Genomic DNA, 26295 nt, shown 5'->3' on the forward strand with positions numbered 1-26295 from the left:
GTGGTATAGTTGCAAATTCTCACAAGTGTGAATTTTTTTTTATGCGCCCTGTACATGCACGTGGGAGTCACGCACCTGCAATCCAGGATCTGCTGCCTCAGCACCTTGATGTACTCGAAGCTCTCGAAGCAGCAGATGTCATAGACGAGGACGTAGGCGTGGGCGCTGCGCAGGCCCCGGCACCGCGTGTCCGACCACTCCTGGCACGCGACGGGAGGAAGGCCACATGCGCTCAACCGTGACACGCGGCGAGATGACACCTTCCCCCAACTCCCTGCCACGCGATGGTTCCGCTACCGAGCTCCCCACCCACTGCCTTGGGTAGCACTGCCCACTGCTCAGGTGAAGCCCACCGACCTATTCGCGTATTTTTCAGAAGCGACCTGGCCACAAACGACCGGGCTCAAAAAACGAGCAAGACACACGCCGGCGACGAGCAGAAGAACAGAGGCACAGAACAGAGACGCGGAGAACAGAGGAGACAGAGAGAGGGGCAGCGCGGCGGCCGAGTGAGCCGCGCACCTGGAAGGAGTTGAGGGGGAAGGAGGCGATCGGCGGCACGTCGAGGATGCGCAGCTCCAGCACGCGCTCGTTCATGACGAGCGCGGGGGCGTAGACGGCGCGCGTGCGCGTCGGCGCGTACGTCTCGCCGAACTCGTTGGAGACGAACTGCCGGATGATGGACGTCTTCCCCACTCCCGGAGCGCCCAGCACCGCCACCTTGAACGTCTCCACCATGGCTCGGCCCGCTAGCGAATTCACGAGGACGACGAGGACGACGACGACGAGAGCAGCAATGACAGCAGCAATGAAACAAACAAACGAGGAAGGGAGGAAGGAGAGTGATCACGCGTGGTGGCACATGGGACTCTTTGTTTTATATCCCGAACGCGTTTGTTCATCGGAAGCATTTAGTTAGCGACAGGCACGAGAGTTAATAGATGTGCTTTGACGAAGGGCCATATGCCCGAAGCGTCGATCATTATGTTTTTTTTATTTTTTTTTTATTTTAAGGCCACACACTGTTATTGACGAACCTGTTGCGTTTTGTGTACAGACGAGAGTCGAGTCGTTAGTCGATCGAGTTGGTGAATCGAGGCCACTGTTATGATACATAATCGATTGTGTTGGCTGAGTCCAGGGTCAGGTGATAATCCCGAACAAAACGTGTGTCGTGAAACTCGCCTCGACCCGACATGCTGACTACTCGCCAGGCTATGTCCTGAATATGCTTGGCGCAGTTTCCAGCGAAACGTCGCGTGTCCAGTGGCCAAATACGGTTGTGAGATACGTCCGGACCCAACCACACCGGCGATGCTGACACAATAATACAATTTGGCACGGTTGTGCTTTATTTGCCTGTGCTGTTGACGGAGTGTCTGTGTGGTTTTATCACTTCAGCTCCAACAGCTGTCTAATTCTAATTAGTTGATAATGGATGATAAAATTAGCCACACCCTGTATTTAAAAAAAAGTCGTATTAAGATGTCTACGCTTGTTTATGCAGAGAAGTATCACCGAGTTTCAAGACTCTTTTTCAAGAGGGTCCTGCTAAGATTTTGTTTGCAGTAAGGGAGAAATGTTGCTGCGAAATGTCATCCCAAGCAAGTTGCAGATCATTTTTTCAGCACTGGGATGGTGTATGCACGGTTGTTGTTGTTGTTGTTTTGTAATCTACGGGAGGAAATTGGAGAACCCGGGGGAACTCCATGCGGGAACAAGGGGGGGGAGCGTCCAAACTCCACGCAGAAAGGCACCCAGAGTTGGGAATTGAACACAGGACCTTCTTGCTGGAAGGCATAAATGTTGACACTGCACCCACCCTGTCTGGAAGTCGATAACCGTGAAATATGCTTGGATGTGATTACGTGAAACTGTCTAAATTGTTATCTCAAAATAATTCACCGTTATTAGCCATGCAACAAAATTGCACCACTAATACGTTGCCACCTCTAAACTGTCATCTCTAGCCCGCAGACCACACTGCCAATCTTATCAGACACGTTACAGATTCCACCTGGAATTATAATTATGTGATTTGAATCTAAACCTAACTTTTATCGTTTTCCAAAACGGAATTGATTCAATATTCTTTGGGTCTTTCGGTAAAGTCCCGTAGATAGGTTGTTATTTTCTTTGAACCCATCTACGTGACTTTACCGAAAGACCGAAAGAATACAAATAGCTGCAGTCACGAAAGCTTTAAGTCAAGATGGAATTGATTCTCTTTGACGGACACCGCTGGCGCCACGTGCTGTGTGATTGCACGCCGTCTCTGTGGTAGCGTGCTGATTATAACTGCCTGCGATTGGACGGAATCCGTCACGTGTCGCTCATTGTGACGACTTAAAACTCATTGCGCCCGCAGTTCTAAACGTCTGGAGCTTCCTTCGGAACCCGATGAAGCTCCCTGGACCGTGGAGCGAAACGATCGCGGTACAACAACAACAACAGGAAATAACACATCAGAGAGCCGGATACCAGCACACAAACAAGCGAGTCATCGCGCTCCGCAAGCCGCACTCACAGGTGTGACTCCAGCTACGCGTGCGTCTTGCCGGCACCATCGTGTGGCATCGTGGGCCCGCCGCTTGCCTTCGTGGCGCCGTGGCAGTTCCTTCGCTCCCTCTCTCTCACTCCCTCCCTCTCCCTCCGTGTCTCTCTCCCTCTCTCCGTCTCCCTCTCCTTTTCGTCGCTTCAACACCGCGCGTAGCCGCCTCCAGCGGTTGCTACCGAATTCGGGCTCTCCGGTGCCATGTTCCGCCTCGCCGTGCCCTCGCAAGCAGCTTCCGTCGACGATGAAAACGACGATATGAACAACAACACCACCGCCACCACCACAGCCCTTAGCGCTTCGCTCGGGGGGCCTCACCGCGTGGCCAAGAAGTTGCCTCCTGTGCCTGGAGGATTTCGCTGACGAAGGTGGCCACCTCGTGACGATTCTGCGATGCGCCTTTCCTGCTCGAATTGTTGAGCGGAGTACAGTACAATATTTGCTGTTGCACTCCCCCGCCCTCCCACCACCCCCAACCAAGGCCCGGCCCCAACCGCCACGAAGTCTTTGGTCGCTCGGCGAAAAGCCACAAAACTCCGCACGCTCCTCCCGAATGCTCGGCGGTGATGACGCGTCGAGAGGGCCGTCGGTGGAGGAAGACTGCAGTTTTCAATGCTTCGTTTCTTGAAGTTGTGCGTTTAAAAAAAAAAAGCTATCGAGAGAGACTTTTTTTGCCCTTAACACCGCTTGCCGAATCAAAGAGAGCGACGCGGTCGCGTCACGAGCGTCGCGTCACGAGCAGCGCATCTCGCGCAGCCTCTTCACGACCCCGCGGCTGCCGATGTTCACGTCGCTCTCGTTGCCGTTGTCGCCATCGCTGCTTTTGGACTCATAGCGTTGCTGATTATTATTGCTGCTGCTGCTACCGCTGTTGTTGTTGTCGTCGTCGTCGTTCTTGCAAAATGGACGTCAGCCGACGACAACAACGAGCATCAGGGTGAACAAAAAGTACAAAAAGCACAAGACACGGCACGTGCGGTATCTCGACGCGCGCATCAAGCCTCGTCGCGGTCGGATGGATTTTTCTTCTTTTCTCACGGAAGCAAAAGGGAAACACCGTCACAATTCTCCGTCTAAGGCACGCCGACAGAAGGTCTTGGTGTGAGAGCAAGCGTGGCCCAAGGGTGGCCCCAGGTGGAAAGTCCGGGCACTCGTGTCCTGCGTGAACCTGAAATGTGGCGATTTATTGACACTCGCAGACAAAGGTGGTTGGGTGGCTCGGATGACCGGTTCTGTGCCAGACGGACGAAGCCGGCCAGCACTTGTGTCAGAAGATCCTGGGATAAAATGCGGGTTTCAGTCGCCCCCGATTAAACTTGTGCTCTCGAAGTGGACGCTATCGGCCGTGGTCACCAAATTGCCTGCGCACAGAACCAAAAACAGGAAAAGGAGAGGTCGTATTGGGTTCGGCTGCTCCCCTCAATGCGGCTAAAATAGCAGCTCCGAGTATAAAAATGTTGGGGTTGATCGCCGCGTGACGAACACTCCCTCTGGAGGAGGAGATGTCAAGGGTGCGCCACCTCGTGTTGGACGAGAGTTCTAGTGGAGCGCGACTTGAGATGACGTGGGCCTCGCGGCGTCGCATTCCGGGAGCGCTCCGTTGAAGCGTGCGGCGATGTTTCCGCTGCCCGATGCCCGAATTCCGAACATAAATGTATTCATCTCTTGACACGACGCTGCGGGCACAATTGGAATGCAATTAAGGCGATGCAACAACAACAAATAAAGATGAAACGGCAAATTCTCTCGAGCGAACACCGAGTGAAAATTGCACCACGTGCAGCTTCCAAACGCCCTGAAATCTGAAATGGAAAAGGCAGAGTAGCACACAAATCAAAGCAAAGGTGGCGTGCCGCATTCCTTGAACTCCTCAACCTGCACCACGACGGGACTCAGACGGGCAACACGGAGGTTCAGACACACTGGCACCGCCGCCGTTGAGGGCCTGAGCTCGTATCCGAGTATCAGGCGCCCCGTGATTTCAACGGCCAAGGGCTTTCGGAAGTTCCACTGATTTTTCCCGGAGCTGGGGGACGAGTGCCCCAGCCGCAGGTAATCGCCGGGCAGCAACTTACACTCGCTGACGTTCATAAACCCGTGCGAGAGACCCGCTGGGACCATTAAAAGGCCAGCGAAAGACGGAGAGATACGAGCCCCGCGTTCCGTAGTCCTGAATCCGGCTGGCGGAGGAGAGTGCGATTGACATGCGAGGATCGAACATTGGATGGTGGTGACGATGACGATCGTGTTAGTGATAGTGAGAGGAGTGATGATATTAATGAAGACGTTGTGTAATGATGATGATGGTGGAGGTGGCATGGTGATGATGATCATGTTAATGATCGTGAGAGGAGTGATGATATTAATAAGGACGTTGTGTAATGATGATGATGGTGGAGGTGGCATGGTGATGATGATCATGTTAATGATCGTGAGAGGAGTGATGATATTAATAAGGACGTTGTGTAATGATGATGATGGTGGAGGTGGCATGGTGATGATGATCGTGTTAATGATCGTGAGAGGAGTGATGATATTAATGAGGACGTTGTGTAATGACGATGATGGTGGAGGTGGCATGGTGATGATGATCATGTTAATGATCGTGAGAGGAGTGATGATATTAATGAGGACGTTGTGTAATGATGATGATGGTGGAGGTGGCATGATGATGATGATAATGTTGATACAGTCGTAACCATGACAATAATTATGATTGTATTGCGATGGTGATAATGATGATGAAAATGAGCCACCGTGGACTAGTGGTCGTGACCCCCCCCCTCCACCCGTGAGCACGCCTCGTGACCTCGCTCGCAGTGTGACGTCCTCGCGTCGTTCACTCCGCACAGAGGGGCACAGCGAAGCTCTTTCATTTATATTTTTCTCGGAAGCATCGCTGCATGTGGACGTTTATTCTCGCTCAATCATCTGCCTCTAAGCTACCGTTTGTAGTGTGTGTGTGTGACTGCGCATTTGCTGTGTGTGTGACTGTGCGTTTGTAGTGTGTGGGGGGCGGGGGGGGGAGAGGTAGCTCGCTGTGCTACGAACCCAGCGAGCCGAGTTGGATTCCCGCTCACGACCAGTGGCGATTTTATGAACCGTCCTTGGGCCTCCCCTTGTGTCGACTCAGCCGTAAATGTTGTCTCTGGCTCGGTGTGTGTTCACATCAGCACTGGGGAGACAAAGGCGGCCGGACGTGGTGTTGGCCACCACCCCGCACTCGTGTGCCGTGCCGGCCTTCAATAGATGCCGCTCGCGCTTTGCCCCAAGAGTCTGCCCACAGCTGTACGTGCACCCCCGCACATATGAATGTGCAAGGGCGCATTTTGTTCGGCAGAGGACCGCTCAATACAACATCATCATCTCCATCATCCCCGCAGCCTCGCATTCCAGCCCTGTAGCTCACCCCCACGACTCCGAGCCCCTCCAAGCAATACGCTTCGCATTGCCATCATAGCCGCCGACACCCCCCACCCACCCTGCCCCACCCGGTCGCTTTCATCGCTATATTTAGATATTAACTCGCTCGATCTATCGCCCCCACGCCCCCCCCAGCTCCCCCACCCACGTCCACCACCATCGCTGCCACCTCTATTTCATCCCCACGCTCTTTACGTTTCAAAACATTTTTTTTATTTCTTCCAGCCGCATTGGAATTCACGGCCGGCGCGCGGCGCTTGCCCGTGGCGTGGTTTGTGAGCGGCGAGCGGCACTGCGATTGCAAATGCAGCGCGGACGGAGATCGTGGCTCGGGGGGGGGGGGTGGTATGGAGCGACGTGAGAGGCGTGAATCTGTGAGTGCTTTGGAGCAGCGAGACAGAGGGAAGGCTGGGAGAGAGAGAGTTATTCCGTGGAGCGTGGTAACATCGATGATGATGATGACGTTAATGATGATAATGATGATGAACCAAGTCCTGCGCATGAATGCAAGAGGACCGTGTCACGGACATCGATGGAAATCACTCACGTTCCTTTCTACGTTGCTGGGAACTTTTCCATCAGCTCGAGAATCTTAACCTGAACGCCCTCCTCCTGCTGCTGCTGCTACTGCTGCTGGTGACGACCACAGCTTCAACACCGTTGCTGAAGTATCCCAAATGCAGCCACATTATCCCAACCTGAACGGATTTGGGCACCGAATGAGTGTCACTGCCGCACAATTTGTGTGACAATAAAATCGAAAAATCAGGGCAGCGCACTGTGTATTTGTATGATGTAACCTACCGGACGTTGTATAATTCCGTAATTTCACTGCAGGGAGGAAAAGCGCGTTAAGGACCCACAGCGATAACGATTTCCCCCGGTAGCCATGCACATGACGGTGGGAGCAAAGCGCTGTTAGCGAGCACCTATTAAGGAAGATGACACACAAAGCCTGACAGAGACAGGACAATGAATACAAAGATCACCCGTATAGCCTTAACAGACTGTTGGGGCAAGCGGTGTTAGCGAGTACCTATGAAGGCCGGCACGGTACGGTACACAACAACACGCCCAGCCGCCTTTGTCTCCCCAGTGGTGACGTTTACACACCACCGTTCAGATAATCGTCACTGGTGCTGGCGGTGAGCGGGAATCGAACTCGGATCGCCGGGTCTGTAGCACAGCGCGCAAACCACTGCAAAGACAAAGATCCCCCGTGTAGCCTGTAACAGGCTGTAGGTGCAAGTGCTGTGAGCGAGCACCTATGAAGGCCGGACACGGCACACGAGGGGGTGGGTGGGCCAGCACCACGCCCGGCCGCCTTTATCTCCCCAGTGGCGATGTTGACACACCGCACCGGGTACGAATTTGAGGCTGAGTCGACCTAGGGGAGGCTCAGAACCGGTTCAGATAATCGTCACTGGTGTTGGCCGTGAGCGGGAATGGAACTCGGGTCGCGAGGTTCGTTGCGCAGCGCGCTAACCGTTACACATACGGATGAACACACATACACACAGAAACACACACTCTGTGATTTCCCGCTCAATTAAGCATTGTGGCTTTGCCCATCTCATGTTCACAGATCCAAGGCAGCGGTGGAAATTCCACATCCCTACGATTGGAAGCAAGTACATCCAAAGGACAACCACTGTCTTATTCCACCACACAAAGTGGTGCTCATTTTGACCAACCCTGAAAGGATGATAGGCCGAGTCAACCCCCAACAAGGATTTAGACTCGCAACTTATACCGCTCGCTCGACTGATGAGCCACCAGGGAGGGACTGTCGCTCGAACAAAGACAAATGTCTCCCGTGCAGCTTCAAACTGTCGGAGCAAGTGCTGTCAAGGGGGGTGGGTGGCCAGCATCACGCCCGGCCGCCTTTGTCTCCCCAGTGGCGATGTTTTACACATCCCACCAGATACTCATTTCAGTCGACCAAGGGGGTTCAGATAATCGTCACGGGTGTTGGCGAACGTGAGCGGGAATTGAACTCGGGTCTCCCTGGTTCGTAGCGCGGTGCGCGAACCGTTACTCTACCCAGTCACACACAAACAAAAGGCTAAGGTCCGCCGTGTAGCCTTAACAGACTGTAGGGGCAAGTGCTGTGAGCGAGCACATACGAAGGCCGGCACGGCACACGAGGGGGTCGGTGGCCAACACCACGCCCGGCCGCCTTTGTCTCCCTTTGTCTCCCTCGTGGCGATGTTTACACATCGCACCAGGTTACTGATTTGAAGCTGAGTCGACCTAGGGGAGGCCCAGGTCAGATTCAGACAATCATCACCGGTGTTGGCCGTGAGCAGGAATCGAACTCAGGCCGCCGGGTTCGTGGCGCGGCGCGCTAACCACCACACGACCGCTCCCCATCACACACAGACACACAAAGCCTTAACAGACTGTAGGGGCAAGTGCTGTTAGCGAGCACCTATGAAGGCCGGCACGGCACACGAGGGGGTGGGTGGCCAACACCACGTCCGACCGCCTTTGTCTCCCCAGTGGCGATGTTTACACACCGCACCAGGTACTCATTTCAGGCTGAGTCGACCTAGGGGAGCCCTAGGGGAGGCCCAAGACCGGTTCAGACACAACAGGCAGGCGCACGCGAGTCAGTCGCAATGCACTCCTCATTTCCCCCCCCGCGTCAGGGCCAATCTGTTCCGCTGGCCGTGAATCAATCAGCCCTGGACTCAGAACGCCAGACACAGCCCCGCGGGCTATTTATAGCCTCTCCCATGACACAGGAACACACGGGGCAGATTCTGTGCAGGCGCAGCCCTGCAAATTGTTGGCTGAAGCAAATTCCTGGATGAAGGGGCCTCCACCGGAGGGAGGTCGCGACAGCCATCTCGAGAGGGGTATTTGGCCTACTCTTCCACGCCGGTCAGACGCCTTTGGCGAGTAATATCCACACTTGACTCCACGTGCGGTGGTGGCGCACGCTTCGAATCCAGCCTCCACAGGAGGTGAGCGGGAATCGAACTCGGGACGCCGGGTTCGTAGCGCGGTGCGCGAACCGCTACACCACAAAGAGACCCCCCGCGTAGCCTGTAACAGACTGTTGGGGCGAGTGCTGTTAGCGAGCAGCACCTATGAAGGCCGGAACGGCACACGAGGGGGTGGGTGACGAACACCACGGCCGGCCGCCTTTGTCTCCCCAGTGGTGACGTTAACACACACCGCACCAGTTACTCATTTGAGGCTGAGTCGACCTAGGGGAGGCCCATTTCCGGTTCAGATCATCAGCAGCTACACTACCGCTCCCCACACACACACACGCACGCGCGCGCGCGCGCTCATGACTGGACATCCAACATTTTCCCTGTGATAAAATAGCCGCTGTGCTGGATAAAATAAACACGGGGCCTCGATTCAATTATTCACAAGCTTTATCCGCGCTGTGCATACATTCATCCCATTACATGGGACTCATACCTCGTAGAGACGGGGGGCTCGAAAGGTATAAGCCCCGGATTATTGGGGTCAGCATAGTTCATCTCTTGACCTCATGGCTCGCTTGGTTTTCCCAATCCTTCTTGACCAGCACAATTGTAGGGATGGTGTTTAATAACAACAACAAATCGCCAGTCTACCACTTAAAAGCGGTAGGGATGAAACGTCTGGAACCACAGGGGGTTCCCACGTGCTTCGAGTTTGACCCCTTGGTCGAGTCCGCGAATCGGCATCAGCTGTGTTCGAACGGTTTGGCCACAGGAGCTGATTTTGTAGCCAGATGTGGTGCCAGTGTTACAGCGCTCCGCTGCAGTGCGTTGTGATAAAGGGGAACCACAGTTGCGATAACGCACCTCGTGTGGACTGAGAAGTAATATCCGGGGGGGGGGGGTGTTTGGGGGGTCTTCCGTGGGGAAAAGGTGACGACCCCGCAGACTCGCGGATTCCTCCATGAGCCCAAGTGTAAGTGATGTGTCCATCGATAAAATACGACGATGGGACATTTGCCACGCGGTGACTTGGGCCGACGTGCGGTTTTCACGTTCGCGCGTGCCAATTGGTGGCGGGTTTTTTGTTTTGTTTCAAATAAACATTGCTGCTGCTGCCGCTGTTGTTGTTATGACGAACTAGGGTCATCCCGAGGTCACAAGCGCGAATAAGACAAGAGCGAGCCGAGTAATAACAGCCTCTTACCAGCGGTCTGCTTTTCTGTCTGCCTGGCTTTGTCTCTCTGTATGCATATCCGTCTGAATGTCTGCCTATATGCGTGTCGTGGCGGCCTGTACACCCATTTGTCAATCTATCTGTCTGCATGCGTGTTCGTCTGTCGATCTGCTTGTCTCTGTGTCTGCCTGGCTGTCCATGCGTCCATCCATCTGTCCTTCTGCCTGTCTGTCTGCCCTCGTGTCCACCTGCCTGCCTGTATGCTTGCCTGCTCGTCTGTCTATGTTACTGTCTGCCTAGCCGTTACTCTCTCCATCTGTCTGTCTGTGTGCCTGCATAGCCCTCTCTCTAATAGACATTGCGAGCAACGTTGTGCCCCGTGGCACTGTGCGCACCACGGGAAGGGGAGTAGAGTCAATGATGCCATGCACGGGGCAAGCGACGGGGACGGGAGAGAGGAGAGAGAATATAAATGATGGGGAATCGAGAGAAAGCAAGGAAATGGAACGGAGAAACGGGAGCAAAGGGAGGTTCAGGAGAGGCTTCATTTAATTTGTCCAAGGTAAGGCCCACTGAGCTGTGTAGCTCTGTTTTCAGAAGCGTCCTGACCTTAAATGTTTGCTCAACGAAGTGGCTTATCACGTGGAAATGTATGGCAGCCAAACACTCTAAACGCGTGATGTTGTTTCTAAATGTGGAGGGAAAACCCCGAGGACCCGGAGAAAAATCCACGCGACCACGGGGAGAGAGAGAGAGAGACACGCAAACTCCAAATATACAGCAGGTATCGGGGTCGGGATCGAACCCACGACCTCCTGTATACCGGGCGAGGGAGTTGACATCTCCTAGCCACCGCAGAGCGCCCCATGAGACTGGGTGCAGGAAGAGGCGTGGCTACAAGCGGCGTCTGTTTTCACAGCGGGCGGCGGGGAGAGGGGAGGGACTTAGAGTGGGTGTGGCCCACCCAGAAGTCACGTGATTTACGGGAGGCTTAAGCTGATTGAGGTAGCTATGTACGAGATCTAACCCATCAATTCACGAATTATGAAGCAGCTGTTGTCGTTGGTGAAATTGTGTTGCTGTTGTTGTTGAGTTGCTGACAGCGACGTTAGTATGTCGCACACGCGCGCGCTATTTATAGGGCGCGCGGCGACACGGCTCTGAAGGCGTCGAGTAGAGCAAATCGCCCCCCTGCACTGCCAGCACCGTGAGCAGCAACAACAGCAGCAGCAGCCACAACAGCAGCAGCTACTACAGCAGTCACAACAAACAGCAGCAGCCACTACAAACAACAGCAGCAGTCACAACAGCAGCAGCTACTACAGCAGTCACAACAAACAGCAGCAGCCACTACAAACAACAGCAGCAGTCACAACAACAGCAGCTACAGCAGCAGCAACGACAGCAGCAGCTACAACAGCAACAACAGCAGCTACAACAGCAGCCACAACAACACCAGCAGCCACAACAAACGGCCACCACAACACCAGCAGACACAACAAACAGCAACAGCCACAACAGCAACAGCAGCTACAACAGCAGCCACAACAACAGCAGCCACAACAACAACAGCAGCTACAACAGCAGCAACAACAGCAGCAGCCACAACAACAGCAGCCACAACAACAACAGCAGCCACAACAAACAGCAGTAGTCACAACAACAGCAGCTACAACAGCAGCCACAACAAATAGCAACAGCCACAACAACACCAGCAGCCACAACAAACAGCCACAACAACACCAGCAGCCACAACAAACAGCCACAACAACAACAACAGTCACAACAAACAGCAGCAGTCACAACAACAGCAGCAGCTACAACAGCAGCCACAACAAATAGCAACAGCCACAACAACACCAGCAGACACAACAAACAGCAACAGCCACAACAAACAACATCAGCTACAACAGCAGCCACAACAACAGCAGCCACAACAACAGCAGCAGCAGCTACACCAGCAGCAACAACAATAGCAGCAACAACAACAGCAGCTACAACAGCAGCCACAACAACAGCAGCAGACTCAACAAACAGCAACAGCCGCAACAAACAACATCAGCTACAACAGCAGCCACAACAACAGCAGCAACAACAACAATAGCAGCAGCAACAACAACAGATCCTACATCAGCCACAACCAACAACAGTAGCCATAACCACAGCAGCAGCTACTACAGCAGACACAACAACAGCAGCAGCTACAACAAACATCGATAGCATCAACAACAGCACTTACAACAACAGCAGCTACATCAGCCACAACAGCAGTAATAGCAGCAGCAAGGTCAATACAAGTAATAGCAGCAGCTACAGCAAACATCAATAGCGTCCACAACAGCACTTACAACAGCAGCAGCTACAGCAGCAGTAATAGCAGCAGCAAGGACAATACAAGTAATAGCCGCAGCTAGGACACAGCAGCAGCTACAACAGCAGCAGTAATGATGATGATGATGGCAGAAATCGCAGTAGCAGTAGGAGCGGTAGAGCATTGCAACTGCGAGATGATGATGATGATGAGTGTTGTGATGATGGTGATGATAACGACGATGGGTGGTGATGGTGGTTGTAGTGTCAATGATGATGTTGATAACGATGATAATTGCTGTCATGGCAATGATGATGGGTGGTGGAAGTGTCAGTGGTGATGGTGATTGATGATCATTGGTGGCGGTGGTTTGTGGTGTTAGTGGCAAGAATGACGTGAGATGTTGCGGTGATGAGGATGGTGGTGGTGGTGATGATGATGATGATCGTGGTTGTGATGATAATAATGGTGATGATGATGGTGATAACGATGGTGGTTGTGATTTTCCTGCTCATAATTATGATGATGATTTTGATAGTTGTGATGCTAAAGATGCTGATGAAGATGGCTGTGACAACGATGGTGGTGGTGATGCTCGTAGTTGTGATGCTATTGCTCATGGTGATTGCAGATGGAGATTCTGGTTGCGATCATAATAATTCTGTTTCCGCTGCCGATGTTGCTGAGTGTAATGATGCTACTGCTGATGAAGATTGTTGATTAAGATGCTGGTTGTGACAATGATGCCGATGATTGGTGATTATGCTACAGCTGCTTGTGATGGTGGTGGTGGTTATGATTCTGGCAATGCTGCTGCTGATGGCAAAAATTATGTTATTGGTTGTGATGTTGCTGCTGATGGTGATGACAGTCATGATGATGATGATGCTTTGCAATAGTAATACGGTTTGCTGCTGCTGCTGCTCATGATGATGGCAGTGATGATGATGATGATGATATTGGCGGAAGAGATGTTTGTGCTGCTGCTACTGCTGATTATATATATTTTTAAAACACAATTGCTGAACACGGGCCCAAAACCCAAAACGTCAAAGGGCCAGCGACAAACATCACTCGTATCAAACTTTGCAATAGACACGATTGTGTAACACATTTATTGAATTGAGCCAGGTTATTATTGTAAGAGCTTTGGGGAAAAGAGACGATGGTAATGGGAGCAGGGAATTCAAAAGTGGAGCGGCGCGAGGGTAGAAGCAGAGAGTTAAGAGTTGTGATCTGCAGCGTGGGTGATTGATCATGAGTATGCTGGTGGTTATGATGACGATGAATCTGACGCTGCTACTGCTGATGATTCTGTTGAATACGATGGTGGATATGATGCTGGCGATGTTACTACCGGTAATGATAACGACGAAGACCACAAAGGTGGAGGTGCTGGTGATAATCACGTTCGTGGTAGGGACATTCATGCAACTGACGCTGCTGCTGCTGCTCATGATGATTCTTATGGTGATGATGATGGTGGTGCTTGTGTTGCTGATGATATCGGTGGTAGAGTTGCTGCTGCTGCTGATAATGATGATACTGCTGTCTGATGATGATGATGATGATACTGCTGTCTGATGATGATGATACTGCTGATGATGATACTGCTGTCTGATGATTATGTCTGATGATGATGATGATACTGCTGATGATGATACTGCTGCCTGATGATGATGATACTGCTGTCTGATGATGATTATGCTGATGTCTGCTGCTGATGATGATGATACTGCTGCCTGATGATGATGATATTGCTGTCTGATGATGATGATGATGTCTGCTGTCTGATGATGCTGATGATGATACTGCTGTCTGATGATGATGATGATACTGCTCTTAATGGTGATGGTTCTTATTGGCGGTGCTAATTATGTTAGTGATAAAAGCTGCTTATAATGCTGCTGCTACTGCTGCCATTGATGCTCGTGGTTGGGATGGGGGTGCTGCGGCTGATGATGATGATGCTGGTGGTTATGATGCTGATGCTGATGACGCTTTTAAGGATCATAATGAGTCACGCATCGTCAATCACAGCACGCGCCGATGTGCACAATGCAGGGATAGCGTTCGATCAGATTCCTAACGTAATGGTTCATCTCTATTGATTATCGCAACCGTAATGAATTGCGCAAAATCAACATTCTCATGCCAAGCCATTAAACTGTGCACGCGCGCGTGCCGTATTCATCTTCGGTAAAGCCGCAACGAGCGGGCCGAGAGGCAGCAGTGCATGACATGTACGCGCAGTGGTGCACACAGCGCGTCTTTGCTGGACCAGCAGCATCATCATCATCATCGTGAGCAGTAGCACGTTCATCAGCAACGGCAACATCGTCCATAAGCAGCAGCAGTAGCATAGCTGCCGTCATCAGCAACAACAACATCAGCAGCAGCAGTGGTATCAGCAGAAGCACCGTCATCAACAGTTTCAGCATTAGTAGAAGCAGGAGCAGCATCAAAGGCAGCAACCTGCATCAGCATCGTCAGCAGCAGCAGCAGTTGGATCAGCAGTGGTTCGTTCATCATCAGCAGCAAGATATCAGTTGCAATAGCACCATCGCCGTATTCATCAGCAGCAGCTGCTGCAGCATCATTATTAGTCGCAATGACATGAATGCAATCATCATCCGTTGCAGCAGCAATAACTGCAGTAGCAGTGTCAACAGAAAAACATCCGCTACAATTAATCATCAGCAGCAGCAGTAGCAGCATCATCAGTACAACCATCGCAGTTAGTGTCATCAGTAGCAGCAGTGGAATCAGCGGGTATCATCACCATCAGCAGCAGTATCAGCAGCAACGCTTTCGCCACTGACACCATCATCATCAACACCACCATACTAATCAGTGTCACTGTAATCACCAGCATCATCAGCAGCAGAATCAGCAGCATCATTATCATAAGCAACAACGTACGTACCACCACTATCATCATCAGCAGGACTATCATCATCAGCAGGACCATCATCATCATAATCATCATCAGCAGTATCAACACCAACAGAAGCATCACTGATATCACCATCAGCAGGGCCAGCAGCATCACAAGAATCATAACAATCAGCATGATCTTCGACCAGCATCATAACCACCAGGACAATCATCATCATCAGAAGCGGCATCCCCAGCAACATAAAAAACAGTATCAGCAGTAGTAGCAGCAGCAGCATCACCAGCATCATAACTACCAGCACAATCACGATCAGCAGCAGCATCATAACCACCAGCACAATCACGATCAGCAGCAGCAGCATCACCAGCATCATAACCACCAGCACAATCACGATCAGCAGCAGCATCATAACCACCAGCACAATCACGATCAGCAGCAGCATCATAACCACCAGCACAATCACGATCAGCAGCAGCATCATAACCACCAGCACAATCACGATCAGCAGCAGCATTTTATATCGGTGTCCTAAGGTTAGGTGTCCATGACTGATGATGATGTATGCGTAAACAGCACGTGTGTATATAAAGTATGTGGAATTGTATATAACGCATGTCCACATCATACCACGTATAGACACACACACATACATCACAGTAGCCCGAGTACTATGCAGTACTACGCAGCGTTTGGCATGTGCGTTGGCACGGTAAGTGATAGACACAAACAGTAGACTCAAAACTCAACACATTACTCAATAACACTGTGGACTTAAAAGGAAAACAGTATACAATTGGCGACGTTTCAGGCATTGGCCCTGCTTTACATCACATACAATGGGCTGCAGCAGCAGTGTCATCGCAACGTGCTATGCAGAAGGGCTTTTGCCTGAAACGTCGCCTGTTATATATGTTTTCCTTTTAAAGGCAGCAGCAGTATCCACGTGTACATATGTGCATGTACATGCATGTGCGTACACGTATGGAGGTGTGTACATGTGTATGTTTATACATGTGTGTGTACAGGTGCATATATACTTATGCATGTGTATACATGTGCATGTATTACATTCGCGTGTGTATACATGCATACACGTGCAGCCCCGATTAGCACGGTTGGCTACGTACGGTGCGAACGAAGTTCAACATACACACATATGTATGCGCATGCATGTGTATACGCGTGCACGTATACATATGTATGCATATCTGTGCAGCGCGCATGCATGTGTGCATACACGTGCACGTGCGCATATACGAGTGCATGCGTGTATGTATGTGCACGCATGTTTGTGTATGCATATGCACACACATGTGCGTACACGTACATGTGTGTGTATACACCTGCATGCAATGTACGCGTTACCACGTACAGGAGAGCGTTAAATCCTCACCTGCATCTCGTGCGGTGCAGTCGACAACTGCTCTGTCTCTCTCCACCACTGATCGAAGCCGTCCTCCGCGCGCGAACAGGAACGTATAAATACAACGCACGCGCGCACGTACTCACACACGCACCCTCTCACTACACTCACGCACACACACAACCCCCCTGACGCTATATATATATAGCCACGCCACCCCGCCCGGTAACAATAACGCGCCAGCCAGCATCTGTCGCGTGCGCCCCGTCTTGTGCACGCACGCCACACACGCGCGTGCGTCTTCTGCGTTATACGGCAGCTGCAGTTGCTCTGCTCCGTATTGCGGCTGCTGCTGCTGCTGCTGATGATGATGTTGATGGTGGTGGTGGCTGGCTGGATGCTGCTGCTGATGATGATGTGTTACTATTGCTGCTGCTGCTGCTGCTGGTGGTGGCTTTGTGATGGTGGTGGTGAGGGGGGGGGAGCTCAGTTCCTCGCTGGTTTGCCGTTGCTAATAAATAAATAAACTATCGCGCAAATTACATTTCAAATGAGCAGCCCCTCCTGTCTATTGCCGTCGGCCCGGGGAGTGCAGCCGTATGGCGTGCGGTATTGCGCGGTGCGGGGGTTGATGATGGTGCTGGTGATGATGATGGTGGTGGTGGTTCTGGTGGAGTGCTGGTGCTGGTGGTGCTGGTGGACTATGGGAACTAGGGGGGGGGATTGCTCGTATAAATGCACTCCTCCCCTTCTCCACCCCCCCCCCCCCCCATTCCCAATCCCCATCGTATCATTCCACCCCGCCTCCCACTCCCTCCAATCTCGAGTCCTCCTCCCTCCCTTTGATGCTTTTCTCGTCGTGGCAGCCCACCGGCGTCCCTCATTGTTTCTCTTCAGCGCGGGGGTCGGGCTAAACACGAGCACGCGGCCTATTCATTCATTACAAGTGTCTGCCCTCCGCCCCCTTCTGAGTGATATTGTACTCTACTTCTACTGAACCCCCTACCCCCCCGTTACCCCCTTCTCTCGCCTCCCTTAACGTGTACCCAAGAAATGTGTGCGCGTGTTAGCGAACTCCGAGCCAGTCCTGGGCCTCCCCTAGATCGACTCAGCCTCAAATAAGTACCTGGTGCGACGTGTAAATATCGCCACTTGGGAGACAAAGGCGGCCGGGCGTGGTATATGCCACCTACCCCCTCGTGTACCGTGCGGGCCTTCATAGGTGCTCGCTAACAGCACTTGCCCCAAAAGTCTCTTAAGACTATACGGGTGGGGGGGGGGGAGGTCTTTGTCCGTGTGGTGCCGTATGAAGGGTGGGTGTGGTGCCGTGTCTGGGTATTTGTGCGATGTGGTGGGGTCTGTGCGTGGGTGTGGGGTGTATGTGCGGCGAGGTGTGTGGCTGTACGGGTGTGTGTGGTGAGGAGTGTTCGTGGGCGCGTGGTTACAGTGCGCAGTTCAAAATTCCGTGAGTGAACTAAACAGTTTAAGGTGGGTGGCGTGCACTAGGTGCCAGAGGTGAGGTCAAGGTTATGGTCAAGGGTGGGGCCGGCGTTAGGGTCTGGTTTAATTACGGCCACGGGTAGGACGAGTGTTTGAGATCTGGTTGGGATGTTGGGTAGGGCTCGGATTTGCTTGGCAAATAGGGCTAGGGGAACGGCTCGTGTCTGGTTGACAGTGACCAGTGTGATGAGCATGGTCACACAACCCCGATGGACGACACGGCATGAAGGGAGGCCTTCATCCAGCAGTGGATAAAAAAAAACTACTATGGATTGCTACATTGTAATTATGAAGCAATTGTTAGTGAGCGTCTATTCAGCGAGGCGTGATCAGCACCATGGACAGCGGCACGCACGCCAAAACGGCTGAAGTTTATCCAGTATTCGGTGATTCTACCAATGTCAGCCAAGACGCCTGTGTGCTATGGAGAAGAGCCATTGCCCGAAACGTCGCCTATCATATACATTTCCTTTTGAGGTCGTGTTATTGTCGAATGTGTTGTGATTTATTTTGTTATTTTGTTATTCGTGTTTGTACAATGCCGGCGTCCACAAATCCACTGTCCAAGGTCATTGTTTTCGCCAGAGTCTACCTAGTGGAGGCACAGGCTAAGTTCAGATTGTTGACGACTGTCACTCGTGCTGCTGCAGGATGAAGGCCTCCCCAAGCCATCACCGTCTCTCACGGACTTACGATGTCAACAATCCATCCAACACAAGCTGACTGCATTGCTCCATCTCTGGCGCGGGTGGATGTCCTCTTGAGTGCATTTCCCCCTCTAGCTGCCACTAAGTCATTGGTCTCGACCACGAGCCACTCAACTTTTCTTAGCAGTCACCATGATGAAATCAATGAGATACACACAGAGGCACGTGTAAATGAGAGAACACACGCAAGTTAGGCAATTGTGTTGCCTAATTTTTGTTCAAATTAGAGACATAAAAACGCATCTAGCTATTGTCATTAACACTGCCTTCTAACTGCCCAATAAATAGTGGGTTAATGTTTTGGGTGAGCATGCAGAGAGATTCCCTAGCTCGTCATAGTGACAGCCAGACTTTCTCGACACCAATCAATATTTGTGGAGTTGAATCTAACTTTGCACCTTGCTGTTTGAAAGAATTACGCAAACACTTGCTGGCAGAGTGTGATCTACGCCTCTGTTAGGCGTGACTTGTGTTTGGCACGGCTTCTTTCTCTGTGCTTCCTCTGACCAGGGCCGGATTAAGATTGTGTAGGCCCCTTGGCTACAGGTACTGTGAGGCCCCCAGTAATATTTTCAAAAGGAAAACAAAGCTAAATAATATTCTTTGGTTCTATTCGGTAAAGTCACGTAGGTAGAAAATAAAACAACAAAAATCACGACGTTTCGGCCACAACACAAGTGGCCTTCTTCAGGTTAAGGAACAGAACTGTCGGGACGACAGCACTTCAATGACCGCTGCTAAGATTCGCAGCGTCTTTTAAGCTCGGTGGGAGGAGCAGGGCGCCTTGACAAAGGAGTTTACATATCAAAAATAGCTGTGTTAAAGTGTTGAAGCAGCAGGGTGTTACAGTCAGAAAATTAGCTGGGGGATTAGCATGTTTTATTTTTTACCTACGTGACTTTACCGAATAGAACCAAAGAGTATGGATCCTTGCAGTCACGAAAGCTTCAAATCTAGAATTAAATAATATTCTTTGGTTCTTTCGGTAGAGTCACGTAGATATAGAAAAAGAAAAAGTGAATAAAAATATCATGTGTGCTGTGAAGAGCCATTGCCCGAAACGTCGCCTATCGCTTGTGTTGCGATCGAAACGTCATAATATTTTTTATTCACTTTATTTTTTATTATTATTTTTCTATCTACGTGACTTTACCGAAAGAACCAAAGAATATTAATTCCAGCAGTCACGAAAGTTTTAAATCAAAATTTAAAGTTAAAGAAAAATAAAATTACATTTTTACAAGGCTAACAACAAATACAATTCAGCATTGAAGAATGAAATAACTTTTCACTTAATCTCTGGAGGCCCTCCTGGGCTGCAGCCCCTAAAGCCCCGCGCCTTAATCCGGCCCTGCCTCTGACAATCTCTTTCGACTGCAGGGGATGCTGCCACGGTGGTGTCATCACGGTTATCACACTGGACTTGCCATTCAAAATTCGCCGGTTCGGCTCCATCTCGGCGGTTGAAAGGATGGTGCAAGGTTCTTAAAACCCCCACCCTCCCGCCGCCGCTAACTACGGAGGAGCAGGACACATGTGTACACCACAGTTAGTCCATCGGCAGGTCAGGCACGGTGGAGTAAAACTTGGGTACTCCAACCTCTTCCAGGACGTCTGCCCAACGTGGAAGAGTGGGCCGCTATACCCTTAGAGGGAATGCCTTTCCACCAGCATTTGCATGAGCAAAAGCTGCACCTTTACCTTTCTTACCCATCTGTTGCCAATGGTCCAACCGAACTTCTTTCGTCGGGAGGGATCTCCGAGCTCTCTGCGTTTCAACCGCACAACGATGCAGTCACTCCCAGGACCCAGGTCACCCCTTGCCAGAGAGACCCTCGCCTCAGTGCATTCTCGGCCGACGAAATAAAATCAATCGATCGATACAACTGCCCTTTCTCCGCTCTAAAGAGGGTCCATTGCCAGAAATGTCAAGACTCCTGCATCTTGTCTCTTCAAAGCAATGCCCATGATGAAAGTGGCGAGGGATGTTTTCTTTTCTTTCTGTGCCTCCCGCCGAGAAAAAGTCCAGCGACCTTGGGAAGGACGAGGCGATAGGAGGGCCCACGGCCGGTGGCCAGGACCCGGCTTCAGAGTTGCAGGCGAATAATGGAGTGCGCCAGGGAGGACGCCCTTGCGGAGATGGAGCGATGCCCTTCGGCTCGCGTGCGAGATGGCGACGGCGGTAGCGGCTAGGGGGGAGGCTTTCATCCAGCAGTGGATTGGTGATGACTACTGCTGCTGCTGATGACGACGATAACGTACGTTCTATTAAATGCTGTGTTGATGACGGAAGCAGTCCATTCGCTTGCACACAACAAACCTGCGTGCAGTCTGCTCGTATTCCTTTTAAATAAAACAACAAAGAACCACCACGCACGAACGTGGACCACGCCAATGCCTTCCGATTCGCGCGCGCCCTCGGATGCATTTGATGACGTCACAGTAACGGCGGTGCTCGTGCGGGGCGAGGAGCCCGTTCGGAAGCTGCGGGGGGACCCCCCCCCCCCCACCCGGGGACCCCCCCCCCCCCCCACCCCCAGGGCCCACGGATTGCAGCTCAGCTAGCCGGGCCGGGATGTCGATACGGGAATCCTTTTTAGCGCTGGGGTTGTTGTTGTTGTTTTGTGATGTTGTGTCGTGTCCCCTACACTTTGGGCGGTTTTCAAATGGGGTAATTCCGTGGCAGCAAACACAACGGTGTCCTCGCGTGGCGCGGATGCTGGATCACGTTCATCACAGTTATTGTGCGCGCCTTCCTCTTGCTACAGACAGACGGACGTACACGCACGCACGCACGCGCAGAGCCGATCCATTAAAGCGTTCAAGCGTCGTTAAGAAGAATAAGAAGAGAGAAAAAAAGCCACGAGGAACGATGCCTGGAAACGGTGGGCGACTACAAGGCACCAAATCTAAAAGCATTTTAAATTAACATAGAGAAGAGAGCACCATTGATTCAGGCACGGGGTAGCGATAACAGATTAGAGAACACGGTGACAACACACGTATGAGCTCCCTTATCGCCGAAATGCGACAACATTGCCCTATCCACGGTACCCCCCTTCCCACCTCCCCCTCCGCTCCAAGATTTACGATCTCTCGGCTCGGTCGCCCGTAATCATCAAGTTGCGATGCGCGACTCGGGGGAGTCAACGTCGCATATTTACACGGAGCGGAGGCCCCCAGCGCTTCGCATTCTCTCACTCAAACGTTCTCCCGGTTTGCTGGTGAGACTGGAGTAGCCGCCTATGTGACGAGCAGTAGCCACAGCGATAGCGAGGGGGGTGGGTGGGGTGGGGGGGGGGGGGGCAGGTACAGTGAATGCGGTGTGCCGGAGTAATTTTTCTAAGTTCTCCGACAAACGAAAGCTCCGCTTGACCAACTTTTCCCGCAGACGTCATCGACGCCTCCCGCGCGCGCACTCCGCGACTTGGGCTTTCACGTCGCACGCGCGCGGAGTCGTCAGGCGCGCGTTGTTTGGCTTCGACTTAGGGAGATCGCAAAGATGCTGCAATGGGTTTTTTTTTTGTTCCCTTCTGCACGGATGGAGCGTCGGCGCAAACGCGCTACGAATCCGGCGGCCTCCGATCCCCGTCACCGGTACGCGTGTCGAACTTCTTTCGCACCGCACGTAGCCAACCGTGTTCATCGCAGGTGCGGGGGGAAGGACAACACAACCGCACACACAAAAAAAGCCGACCGCGGCTAACGCCAGTGGCAAGCGATATCTGAATGGTGGCTTGACCGAGACGGCTGTAACTAATTATTATGACACCGTCCGTTTTTCTCTCTCTCTTTTGAAATCCGCAACACCGTCCACAGTGGATCCTGTGAGAAGACATCGGACGGAGAGAGGAGAGCAAGCGGAACGGGCGATGGGGGTTGCTCTCGCTCTCTCTCTCTGTGTGCTCACTCATCCACGTGGAATTCAAGACCCGCCGCCGCTCTTTGATTTGAATTCGAAATGAGAGCTACCACGGCGGCTTCCTTAAAACATTTCCTTTGTTAAGGGGGCTCCCGTCGGTGACTGCAGTGGCAGCCACGGGTCTACGAAGGCAAATCAACGACGACGTGGATTTACACGACGAGAGCGAGCGGCATCCTGGCGCAGTGGTGCCATCAACACGGCCAGACCAAAGGTTCCCCGTACAACCCGCAACTGACTATCGGGGCAAGTGCTGTTAGCGATCGCAGCTATGAAGGCCGGCACGGCGAACGAGGCGGGTGGTGGTGGAGGGTGGCCAGCTCCACGCCCGGCCGCCTTTGTGCACACATTGCGGGTGGGGAAGAATTTGATGCCGAGTCGACCTCGGGGAGGCCCAGGACCGGTTCAGATAATCGTGACCGGTGTTGGCCGTGATCGGGGGGAAATCGAACTCGGGTGAATGAGTTCAAGTGAAAGCGAGTACGAAAATCCACATTCACGGCGGTGTTCGAAACCCCGCGCCACAACTCGTACCGTGGCGATTTCGCTTCCGTTGTTAGTCACGGCGACATCAACGTGAGTCCAACAGCCGCCGTCGTCAGCATCACTCGCAGTCTCGCCGTATGCACGCCCGGGGGTTTGGTGGCTCGCACAAATGTCGTGAAAACTCTTTTCCCGCGGGTGTCAACTCAACTAACAACTACATCTAGATATATATTTTTAATATATACGTGACCTTGAAAGGTCCCCACTGAGCTTTATAGCTCTTTTTTTTTAAGAAGCGACCTGGCCACACTTAGTAGCCCAACGAAGTGGCTTATCGTCATGCGGAAATTCATAGCAGTTAAATACTCTTGAACGAGATTGCGGTACAGCAGGTGTGGACTAATCTCCCTCTGTTCCATCTGTGAGGGGACAGAGAGCTGCGCCCCTCTCACGTGACATGTTTTTTTTCTTCCCCGGTTGCTTCCGTTTCCTCCCACACGTATACACACCCAATATCTGGCTGTAAACATCTTTATAGAAACATCTTTATAGAGGACCAGAGCTTGGGCAAACGTTGCCGCTGACCCACAGGACCACGTTCCTTCCAACGACTTATCCTGCCCGAGTCAAGTCGCTTTCTGAACAGTCAAAAGTACGTCTCTAACCTGTGTATGTCTGTAGACTTGGGGAGGCCTTCATCCAGCAGTAGATCGATCATGGCTACTACACGTGAATCTGTCTCAGACTCTCCCCATGGCCAAGTGCATGTTGAACTTCTTTCGCACCGCACGCAGACAACCGCGATAATCGGAGGTGCAAAAAACATCAGCACTGTACGCCGCACATCTCTGTTGGTGGATCGACGGCCAGTGGTGCAAATTCCACATTACACTGACGGGGACTAGCGTAACCACAGAGTGGCCACTGCTGACTACTGTGACACTCCACGCAAGGATGATGGGCAGTCATCCACTCACCTAGATGTGAACTCATAACTCATTCAATTGCAGGCCAAGGGTTGTTGAGTGCCTCGACACAAGCTGGAGACGACCATATGCTTCTTATCAACGGCCGTTATCTATCTACTGCTGGATGAGGACCTTCCCAAGCCATCGACATCTGTCACCAGTCTGGGCCATCATTCCTTCCGGCCATGATGTGGGCTATACCCAATACCACTCCCCTTAAAAGTCCATATGATTGTCTCTCAGCTGCGCCTGTCCTCAGATCCACGCGTTGCTGCTGCTGCCGTATTTTCAGTGCAAGTCGTGGCGTGTCTCTCTCTCTCGCTCCATGCTTTTACTTTTCAGCCACTGTTCCATGGTCTTCGTCACTGTCAATCGTTTACCCGATCCATGCCGTCACAGCGGGTTGCGTTCACCGCCTCATGATGACCTTGATTCGGCGCGATGGAACGTTGCTTACAGTTATCACGATCTTTTTTTTTTTCAAAAGCCACTCTGACCTGCTCTCTAGTTAATAGTTTGCATCCTCATTCACCTCCAATAGATACCCTAGATACACATCATCCCGCATAGCAGTGTAAATGTAGTGCGCGTGTGTATGTACATTCACGACACATGCATGAAGATCGCCGTCAAGTAAAATCCTATTTACTTAGGGTGTGATGATGGAAATCCGATTCGGGGCCCCCACATGGGATTTAAAAAAAAAATGCGTATAATTTATTTTTATTGTGGAGAAGAGTAGCGGCCTCTAGCGGCTGGCGGGGTCACGCGAACACATTGCATAATGACGCACGATGCACACGATAGACGCAAAGCTGTCAACCCGTACACGCTTTAGCCCGTATTCTTGTCCAGGGAAATTGAGTTTTCAGGTCCATCCGGCGTACAGACGTTTCAATACGGGAACCCCCCACCCCCATATTTCTTGTGTCTATTTGTTTGTGTTTCTCCCTCTTGTGATGGGACTTTGTAGGATGAACGTTGACATGTATAAGGGGCACGGGGTGACCAATAAGGTCCGAATTGGTCTGCAATAAGGCAGGGCACTGATAAGGGGTTGCAAGCCCTCACTGTGAACACCAACACTCATCTTTAGGTCCGAACTTCGTGTTCTCTCCAAGCCGTCTCTCTTCCCCTTGTGCTATCATCCCCTTTCATATTTCTCCACACCCCCCCCCCGCCCCCTTTCTCGAAGGTTCGCTCACCCCCATTTCCATCACCCCATCCTCGTCCTCCAACGATTGTCAACCGTGACCCCAACATTCCACCCTCGTCTCCCGCCTTTGACGTCTCCATTTCTCCACCAATCAGTTTGATGCTCTGACCTTAACCAATTCTCGTTGTAATGCAAGGTAAGTGGTCGGTCTTTACACATACAGCATACGAATTTAAACCGCATCTATTCCTGAAACGCGTAATTCGATGCACGCGTGGCGGGCTACAGATCAAGGAGATTCTTCTATATTGAAGAATATAGATCAATCGAGGAATTGGCGAAATCCTTACATCATTGGTGGCATCATTTCACCCAGACTATATACCGTATTTATCCAGACACTTGTAATAAAACGAAACCAGAATGTAAAACTACAAAAATCGAGTGATTCATTTGAAGATGGCGTTGTTCACGCAGCGTTCTACCTCACAATCGCCTCCGAGTAGAAACCACGGACAAGCTGGAAGGCTGCCCAGGCGGTGGAGCCTGCGCCAACTATTGATCTGCCGTTCCACTACATATAAAGATGTTTTCAGGCAATTAGTAGCGAGCGGTTAGCACACACGCGGGTGGAAAACCAAAGCACCGGAAGAAAGCCCACACGTGCGAGGGGGCAACACTCGATCCCGTACAGAAGGGACAGGCAATACGAGTCCACATGCATTCTTCCGGCGAGCCAGTTCGATCCCCAAAAGGAAGGGAGTCTCGCTACACTTTCCGTAATCTGTGCGGCGATCCACCAACCCTCGCCGCTGCACTCCACAGTGCTGGATTACAGGCAACCACGCGCAGCGCAGCGCAGACACCACCGAGGCTGACTCGCTTAA

At 51.8% G+C, this 26295-nt stretch overlaps 1 protein-coding gene across 2 annotated transcripts in view; it reads right to left on the bottom strand.

Moving 5' to 3' along the window:
• The window catches only part of RASL10B (RAS like family 10 member B), a 31688-nt gene extending 14303 nt beyond the window's left edge, over window positions 1–17385 (bottom strand). Inside the window, exons 1-5 of one of the 2 annotated variants that reach the window (XM_032967749.2) lie at window positions 16700–17385; window positions 4075–4230; window positions 2528–3915; window positions 523–749; window positions 76–200 (exon numbers count right to left, since the gene is read on the bottom strand). In XM_032967749.2, coding sequence (XP_032823640.1) covers window positions 76–200; window positions 523–749; window positions 2528–2567 — 392 coding nt within the window. In that variant the 5' untranslated portion in view covers window positions 2568–3915; window positions 4075–4230; window positions 16700–17385. Of the gene's footprint in view, window positions 1–75; window positions 201–522; window positions 750–2527; window positions 4231–16699 lie in introns of both variants that reach the window. The other variant, XM_076072614.1, reaches the window with a different exon arrangement.
• Between the last annotated feature and the right edge of the window lie 8910 nt (window positions 17386–26295).

This window comes from Petromyzon marinus, chromosome 38, assembly GCF_048934315.1.
Source record: "Petromyzon marinus isolate PM22_M1 ecotype Great Lakes invasive population chromosome 38, UKy_Petmar_22M1.pri1.0, whole genome shotgun sequence".
Taxonomy (NCBI): Eukaryota; Metazoa; Chordata; class Hyperoartia; order Petromyzontiformes; family Petromyzontidae; genus Petromyzon; species Petromyzon marinus.